General features: G+C 36.9%; 1 protein-coding gene across 1 annotated transcript; it reads right to left on the reverse strand.

Annotated features, from left to right (window-relative positions):
* On the reverse strand, nucleotides 4,287-9,858 carry LOC109224859 (coatomer subunit alpha-1-like). The gene is made up of 3 exons (XM_019389416.1): nucleotides 9,365-9,858; nucleotides 8,039-8,533; nucleotides 4,287-7,503 (listed from the first exon to the last, which is right to left on the reverse strand). The coding sequence occupies exons 1-3, from the start codon at nucleotides 9,570-9,572 to the stop codon at nucleotides 4,550-4,552; spliced, it is 3,657 nt and encodes a 1,218-aa protein (XP_019244961.1). The 5' UTR covers nucleotides 9,573-9,858; the 3' UTR covers nucleotides 4,287-4,549.

Genomic DNA, 10,096 nt, shown 5'->3' on the forward strand with positions numbered 1-10,096 from the left:
AATTAATAACATGTTTGTCAAATTACAGCGTTTAAAAATCAATAAAGAGCGAAGCAAGAATTGTAGAGTATTAAAGTCTAATGACTCATGACGTTGAAGAGTCTGGAAATCTTGAAACTATCTTATATATTGCATGCAACAAAAGAAAGGCACAAGAAGCCGACATGTCCTTTATGAGGTCTTCTATTTAAATTCCACCTAAGGCAAAAATATTTGGTGATATTTTCTGTTTCATATTTTTAAGTTTAGGTAAAAAGAGTTACTCGATATTTGGGTTAGTATGAGATAGTAATATGTATCTTCTGAAATTAGTCGAGATGCTCACTAAGTGACATGAAGAAGCCGAGAAGTCCTCTTGTACTTTGTGTCATTACTCCTTGGCAAGCCATTGAAATCCATTTTCGGAATTTTAAATATTTATCTAGTAATAAATTTAGGATATTTGCATTCACTTGGGATACTGTACTATGTTTTATCCAACCTGTTCACATAACATATGGATGACGCATCAATTATCCAACCCAACTAAATAGCTCATTCGATTCAATGTTAACTACATATATGATTAATCGGCTTAAATTATTAAAGAACGCTACTCTTTTCGGTCCACAATAAATGACCAATTTGCTTTTTTATTTTGGTCGAAAATAAGTGTCCATTTATATAATCAAGAAAAAATTCAATTTGTTTTTACAAAATTACCCTTATGTACATATCCCTAAAAAGTTTTCTTACTCCTCACATTAAATATTTAATTGAGTGTAGTTTAGTCATACTAAGTATTTTTGTATAGAATTTAATATTTTCCTAATGGTAGTGCCTGAAGCAAATTGGTCACTTATTGTGGATTGGAGATAGTAGTATTACTATTTAGTAGAGTAATTAAATAACTCCAATTGGTTTTCTAGCTGGAGGCTTCATTAATTTTCTTTACAATGAAACTAAAAAGGAAAAACTAACCTATATTGTGGGTGTGAGATAATAGAGTTTATGACATTCAACATAATTACAAGTACTCCTATTAGTACTAGCTAGAGTACTTTAGATATGAGAAATTTAGTGCATATACAATTATAAGAGAGAGACCAACAAGTAAAAACTCCTCCTATCTTTTTTTTTTTTTTAGCCTTTGATAACTTCGGAAGTATGATATGCGGTGCGAATTTAGATTAGTCGAACCCTAGATCAAATACTAGACATCAGGTGAAAAACCAAAAGAAATAAAGAATTTGTACTTGTATATGGATTTGAAAATCTTAAATGTTGGACAGAAGAGTAAAGGTGCTTTTATGTATATCTAGGGTTTTAGGTAAAACTTTCTTTATGGATATTTCCATTGTTATGAATATAAAGGAAAGCTCCTTCACAAGTCGCCATCGTACGGAACTCTCAAAAACTTCAGTTCGTAGTGAAACATCGTTAAGGAAGGAGAAGGAGACGGGGGACCGTCCTAGTCATCACATGGTGGGTCCATGTCAACTTAGTACTGGGTCCCACTATGGCTATCCATGTGCTTAACATAATGACAATTAGGGGTGGTAATGGGTGGGTCGGATCGGATCGGATATAGGCGGGTCAAAAAATAGGTAATATAAAAACACATAACTTATTTGATCCGTCTCAATATTTAATACGGATAAAAAAGGGGGTTAAACGACGGATAATATGGATATTCACATTTATCCATAACTTCTTGAATATGATCACTTTTGGGAGAATTTTTAGTCTCCCAAACTAGAGGAACTCCTGATTTCAGTCTTTACAAATATAGAAGTTAAACCCATTAGTTATTCATTGGTTATCCATTTTCTAAGTGGATAATATGGTTCTTATCCATATTTGACATGTTTTTAAAAAGGTCATTATCTAACCAGTTTTTTAATGGATAATATGTGTGGATAACTGTTTTAAAAATATTTTTTGATATTAAAATAAACAGAGTCTTCACATAACAAACTTATGGATCCAGACGAGTTGCATAAGGAAGCAATCCACTTTTATCTTGCATTATTGCGCTATTTAATCCACTAGAAGAGCACTACAATAACTTTGTTGAATAGTAAAGATCTACACTTTTCATCTAAATTAATCTATTACTACAAATTACTCAATAGTTAACAATCTTTAACCACAGTGTAAAGAGATGTCACAGTACTTTGCCTAGCCACATGGTAGGACACCAACTTTTGACAACCCCAAGCAATTTTGTGGTATTAATGGAAAGCTAAGCTAGGTAATTAGCTAGGTTTTGTGATGAAGGTCGGTTATTAGGGTTATTATTGCAAAAAGGAAAGTACCATTCACATATATAAGGACAGCGATATCATCTTTTGGAAAGCAAAAATTCATGTTACTATCCAGAAACAGCCAGACATGTTCTTGTGCTTTATATAAATGTGAAACTTCTTTTTACTCTTTGTACATTCATTTCTGATTTTCAGTATCTTCGATTAAAAAATTATACTACTCCCTCGGTCCCAATTTATATGACGAAGTACAAATTTTATTATAAAAGTTTAAAGATTTTATATCTGAATTCACGATGAAAAATTAAGGAATTTGGCTCTCGAAATATGAGGTCCAGTCACATAAATTGGGACAGAGGAATTACTTCTAATTTCTCTTTGAAGGCCAGCCTACTCCTCCTTATTGTTTTGGATCTAGCTTTAACCATTTCATGGAGAAAGGTCAAAATTAGCTTTATCTATTCGTGTAGGTAGGCTTTAGCTGTCACAAATAAAAAATTAAGCATGTATAGTTACTCCTCATTATAATAATAAGTAAATTATTTTTCTGCAAATGCATGTTTTTCTAGTCGGTTTTGGAGTAAGCAAGAGTTACTGGAGCTCATAGACAGGGATATACGGCAATAGGTATTTTTATCTAATCGCTTTCAAATATTCTACCAGTGTAAAATTATTTACTGACTTCTAAACAAATTTATAAAAATAACATTCAATTTATACAAACTGTCAATATAAAGAAACTTTTACCAAAAAAATTGTATGTTTATTTAACTTTTTCTCACATTACCAGCTTTTCTTTCTATAGTATTGCAAAAAGGAAAATTAAACCCCTCATCGTACGAGTTCCGAGTATTGTGTAATAGTTCAAGTAGTTGATTGTACATTGTAGTATACTAGAGGTGGGTATGGCAATTTTATTCACACCTCTATTTCTTTTTTATCCGAATGGAATGTCTTCTGTTATTATATCAAAGAAGTCAGGTATAGCCCCCTCTATTGTTGTACCTCTTTTGATATAATAGTATACGCAATACTCACAACTCTTATGGGTATAATTTATAAAAAAATAAAAAATAAAAAGACATATGTAAACCATGAGAAGACTGAGTTGGTGAATGATGAGTCAATAACCCTGATAAGGGCATGCTCCATTCAAGGAGAATAGGGACTTAAAACTTTCGGCCCAAACTATGTTTTTGTGCTGTCTCGTAACAGGATCTTGAGGTTGGTACGACACCACAGAAAGACATACTCCGTAGATATGAATTATTCATTTTAATTATTTTGTTTAATTAAATCACATTCTTAACATTTAAAATAATTGACCACCTATCCATACAGGAGCTTGATAGGGCTGATAAATTCTTTGGCAAGTTTTGTGTAGCAACGTAACATGATTATTTTAAGATGATTAGCTTAGCGACATAAAATTAATACATCGAGTAGTATGTGTTACCATCTATCCACACCGCCAACAAAATAATACTAACAATCAATAGTTGCACAGAAACTGCAATACTGACAATCATTTGAAACTCTGTTTTAAATGGTTAAGGCCTTGTAAGTAATCTCACCAGTAACAACAGTCAAATCCATAGAATAGAAGACGTCCTTGGTCTCTCTAACTACCTCGATAATTGTTTACTTGTTTGGTACGATCGAATTCCTTTTCCAAGGAAACCCAGGAGATTATAGCAAATAAACGAACTACCGTAATGATTCTCTGAAAACTATTACAAGGCCAACAGCACGTTTATAAGATCCCTTACACAGCATCCTGAAGATGTTTAGATACCTTTTCCTCATCTAACAATATAAATTAATGTATGATTTAATTAAAACTGCAAATAGCAATGATTCACCAAATGAAATTAATTCGTAGTGATATTAAAGAGAAGATATGGGTGACTAGGACCTGGCAATGCCTAAATTCTGCACCAACGTTCATATTTATCTCCAGCTCCATTTTCAGGTCAAACTAAAAAACTGGAACTATGAGATGCGATCAGCATTCAAGTTCTTTGGGTTTGCTACTTAGACCTGTCAAACTAGGTGAAAATATGCTTCAAAGAATAGGTCCAAGTCAATCTTACATGCTTTATTACAATCAAAATTGTAATCATAATAAAACTTAAAAAGAAGGGCAATTAGGTTCATAAAACTATTGCAAAAAACAAAACAGATATAAACCAGAGGTACAATCCGATGAAAAGCAGGTCCGTTCATACTCATGCCTAACTTCTAATTGTAGAATCGGAAGCTTCTGAATGATGGCCAAAAGAACTGATGTGAAAAAACTGAAATTATCTGACCTGCGAAGGTGAGCAAAGTAAACCAGATGCATCTGCTCCTACAACTGCAAGATCGCAAACAGTACAAAGCTGTCCTTGCTGGGCTGGAACAAAATGAGTAGCACAATAAGGGCAAGTGACATCCTTCTGGCCTCTGTATATGGGGACATATGTTGCGCCACAGACCACAAACGGATTTCTGAAGTCATAATTCAACTGTGTAGCATCTCGCATATTTTTCTCAGCTTGCTGCAGAACCTGACGGGCTATTTTGGCTTGACTTTCATTGGTTGGATTTGTCTCCAAGAGTCTTCTAGCAAAGTTAGCCGCAGGGCTAAGATTGCCTGCCTTAAAGCAGACAGACATAGCATTCTGTAACGCGAGTCTCAAGTGCGGAAGCTGCAGATTACAGTGTGTGAAGTAGGCAGCCAACTCCTGCTGACGAACAGGATTATCTTTTAATTCCTTCCTCTTAAGCTCCATCTGCAAACCCAAAACGTATTCCTTCACTATGATAATCAATTCCTTGACCTCATCCACCTCTTGCCTTGACTCAACAACAATCAGGGGAATAGTGTGAAGAATGCTCAGGAATAATCTAAGCGCATCAGAAAATTTCCCAGCAGTTGTGGCCCTATAACCAGCTTTAAGTTTTTCTTCCAGCTGACCAAAATTGAAGACAAGCGCAGGTGGACCCCGTACATTGGGACTAGCTGACTCACTCCAACCTCTCTCAATTGCAAAAGAGATAACTGGTGCCGAGGAGAAGGCACGCAGATGTGTGTGGCTTCCCATATGTAGATCAGCAAACAATTGCTTTAAAGGAGAGAAATTCTTAATCCCTAGTTGCCGGCTCAGCAACCGCATAGCAGTGTCGAAATTGCCAGCAGCTGCATGTTCAGCAGCAAGAGATGATTTTTGGACCCAAATCTGGCTCACAGGCATGCCAGGGGTTGGGGTAACAAAAACAGAAGAGCGAGCGTTTGAAGCAGTTTTTGGTGTGTCAGTATCAGGTGGCAGATCCAGATCCTCAAGATCCCATCCTACTTCCTCGTCATTTGCTTCTTGTCCATCCTCGTCCTCAAGCACCATACTGATATCCCCGTTCTGCAGATTTTCCACATCACCTATATCCAGTGACTCACCCCAATTAGCATCTGCAGCCTCTTCATACTCCTCATGTCCACCCCTGACTGTAGCATCCAGACCACCTTCAAATATCCCTTTTGTCACCATCAATAGAGGCCAGTCTCCCCCACCCAAGATAGGAGTTGGGGGCAGCAGCAGAGATGCTTTTTTCTCCTTTGGCAATGATGGAACATTTTCACCCAGTTCTTCTGCAAGATGCTCAGCAATATCCTTGAGCCCATGGGTTGTAGCTGTGATATATGCAAGGGGCAAATGACCAGCATTTTCCAAAATCTTAACACGCTCACGAACATCACCAAGGTACAAGGCATCGTGGAATTGACCCATAACGTCATTTTTTACCTCAGCAATTTTCATCATTTTTGATAACTTATCCAGGTTTCCTGTTATTAGATAAAGGAAAGAGAGCCTCTCAAAGTTCTTTGTCTTCTGATAGGCGTATTCAACAATACCTGCATTACCCTGCCGAAGGGCCTCCACCCCAAGCCTATACCAATGATCTTTCTGATCAAGCTTCTTAGCAGATTCAAGAGCTATCTCAATGTTCCCACTTTCAAGTGCTAAGTTGAAACGAGTAAGCTCATCCTTAACAAAATGAAGGGCAACCTCAGGAAAACCCTTCTGCTGCAAATAGGCAATCATGGCTTGACCACAAAGCTCGGAGTTTCTTATCATACTCATAACCTGGTCATATCTCTTTTTAAGCAGGGCTAGCTTGAATATGTATTCAGTTGAATCAATAATGATAGGACGGTTTTTCCCATCTCGATCCAAGCAAAAGATTGTGTTCCCATATATCTTAGTAATGTAGACTGGGACATCTAAGGTTTTGATGATTCCACTGTCTCCATTGGGAAGACAATACTTGATGTGGGTGAGAGTTGTATATATGAAGACCCCATTGTCATCCCAGGCACCACTCTTGACACGAATTGTCTCGTGAAGAGTGCAACGGTGCACAAGCTTCTTATCGGCTATTACTATGGAATGTTTGCTAAGCAAAGCGACACTTTCCATGTCCATTGACCAAACAACATATCTGATGAAAGGAGTCTGAAGCTCTCCAAGAACAATTCTCTGCTGGAGATCAAAAATAACAACTCTGTCCTCTGCCCTGCATAGTAAGTTTCCTGTGCCGGCATAAAATATAGCATCAGTGACAGTAGGAAGAAGGCTTTTCTTAACAATCTCATTTTTCAGATTTTTGACCAGGACTTGGTTGGTGCTCTTCTCAAGCACTGCAAACCTGTTACGAGCAACAAACACCGCTGATCCACCAGTTCCCCTTTTTGCATCTTGAGCAGTATCACCCCTACCATAACTGTCTTTAGGAATGATGTACAGTTCGTAGGAACCCCCATCCACATCTGAACAGATCAAAACAGCATTTTCAGTAGGACTGTAAGAAAGCGTTCGTGGACCTTGGTTCAGACTGTTTGATCCAGGTCTTCTAATAGGTATCAACTGATTCTCCTTCTGAGTTGAGTACTCGTACACACGGAGAAAACGATCCTTCACATAAAACAAAGAATCACTGCTCACAGAAAAAGCAGGGCGTTCTCTCTCCAACTTGAACACTATCATCCCACTGTCATGACCAGCTGCTAGAAGATTCATCTCAGGATGAGCTGCAAGGATCCAGAATCTGTCATGCTCCCGGCGGAAAGTCTGAAGACCAGTCCTTTTTGTAGCATCCCACACTCGAATGCTCTTATCCTCTGAATTTGAAACAATAATATCTTGCTTCGCATGGAACTGAACACATGATACATTGTTCATATGGCCTCTCAATGTGTCCACCTCCCAAGCCTTTGTATCTGCAAATATCAAACACAGTTAGCAACATATAATCTCAACTTGATGACCTGAAAAAATTAATATAACAAACGCATTAAATTATTCATGGTTCTACCAGCTGACAGCCTAATCCAAGCTGAAGCAGCACTTGTTTTCCATCAATTTAATTCGAGGTGAGCATTCCTCTCCAAGAAAAAAGAAAAACTTGAGGTTACATCCATGATATATCGTTCTACATAATACAATTAAGAAGCAACATTTGTCTCTTTATGGGTACCAAGAAACTACAGCTCAGCATAAAGGGTCAGTTTCAACTGAATAAGGAGTCCCTAGCTGAGAAGCTTTATCAAAAATCCTATTCTCTGGCCAAGTGGACCACCAAAAATCTCTTATTACAGCTAGATCGATATACAACAGTGAAATATGTCAAATAGCATAAAACTGTTAAATTTATGTTTACAACCAATTGAGAAAATTTGGTGCTAAATGTTCCACAGATATGTGAGAAAGCTTTTATAGCAGGAGTCAAAAATACTTTAAGATTTCAGAACATACCATTCATCCGCCAGATTTTCACCTGGCGATCATCAGCACCAGATACAATCAGGGGCAGCGTAGGATGAAATGAAGCCCAGTTAACCCCTCGATCGTGACCCTCCAAGACATATTTCACAACAGCATCTACTCCACCAAAGAAGTCTGTGTTCATCTGGCTCAAGCGCAAGATGTCATCAGCAGGAGAAACAGTTTTCTTCCTCAGGGCACCAATATCCCAGACCCGAACAGTCTGATCCAATGACGCAGAAACAACTAAGTCCTCTTTGGGATGAAATAAGGCACACATCACATAATGGTTGTGCCCAGTCAAGACAGAAATACAAGTGCGAGATTGCCAGTTCCATATCCTGATTGTCTGATCATCACTTGCACTGACAATCCAGGGATATTCATGATGGAATTGAACAGTGCGGATATAATCAAGATGTCCAAGAAGGGTAAATAAGCACCGATGCAGCTTATAATTCCAGACTTTTATCTTGTAGTCATCTCCTGCAGTTAACAATGTTTAAATATACTGAGAAGAGTCCAACACAGAATTTCCATTATGCAAGTGCACAAAGACATTAGCTTTAAAATGTTTACATGTAAAACAAAGATGACAACAATGACTTGCAATTCTGTTAAACTTCTGCCTTGAATCTTCATTTATTTACTTATTTGCTTTAACAATGACAGGTAAATTTATTGCCCCAACGGCAGTTGCAGAACTATATAAAAGATTTCACATCATAAAGTTCACTAATCATCAATATTAATATGGATGTTATAGCATTGAGCCTTGAACGTAAAAAGGAGTCCACAATTCCTTCAGATTTCGACAATGTGTCTGATTTTCTTTTTAACACTAATCTAAAATATCTCTTGCGTAAATCAATCCACTTGAGGCTTCTGTCAAAAAAGTATTAAAATGCCCAAATTTCTTACGACGTTCTACGATGGACCAAAATAAGTTAGATCATACTACATTTTCTATTATTCAATGGGCATTCCACCTGATCTGGGATACACAATACAAAAACAAAAGAGTAATAAAACTATACATCACGCAAATTTAATTCAGATGCATAGGAAAAAATAATGTGAATGATATTCCTAGTCGACACCACTGATCACAGAGATCAAATTAGAAAAAATTCCAATCGTCAATTTCACTAATTCAGCAAAGGTAGCATTTTGATTTCATAGATCACACATGTATTCATCAACACATATCAGTAGATCCACACTCTATCACACTATCATGAAATCAGTAGCACCAATTAACAGCTATGTAACAGTACATAATTTTTTTAAAAAAAACGAAAAACAGTGAAATCAAACCTCCGGATACAAAAAGAGGCTGAGATTTGTGAAAATGAACGCCGCGAACAGGGCCATCGTGCTCATCGAATCGATCAATGAGAGTTCCCATACGGTAATCCCAAAGCTGGATCACACCGCTATGAAGACTAGCTAAGATCCATGGCCTTTTGGTATGAAAACTGAGTCCTTTGACTCGATTACTCTTCGTTTCGAACTTCGTCAACATCTTTCAAAAAATTCCCCTATATTTCCACACAACACAATCACAATAATCAATTTTGCTGTTATGTATTTGAAACCCTAACTGAATTTTTGAGATCAAATTCAACTCAGATCTAAAATGAAGAGTGCATTTTGTATGAAGATCGGCGAAGGGAGAAAAAGGGAGAGTGCGGATGTTAAGGGCAGTTGTCTCTGTGTGTGTGTGTGTGTTAAGTGTGCGTTAAAGAAATTGGGGAAGAGAAAGGTGCGTAGATCAGAAGTTTCATTGACAGAGAAATATAATATATTGAAATCGAAATTTAACTCGATTGCTGGTGGATCTACTCGATATTTGATTGGTTGAATGACGGATCCGAGCTGTAAGATCCATTTTTACTACGAAAAGAAAAATAGTTCCCTTTTTACTATTTTTGAATTATTTTTGTTTCATTTATAAACTTTTTTAGTGTAAAATTAATCAGTTAATAGTATGATTTATGAGAATAGAGAGAGGAGCATTTTGGTACAGTTAGAACCTTATGCCTAAGT

Source organism: Nicotiana attenuata, chromosome 4 (genome assembly GCF_001879085.1).
Source record: "Nicotiana attenuata strain UT chromosome 4, NIATTr2, whole genome shotgun sequence".
Lineage (NCBI taxonomy): Eukaryota > Viridiplantae > Streptophyta > Magnoliopsida > Solanales > Solanaceae > Nicotiana > Nicotiana attenuata.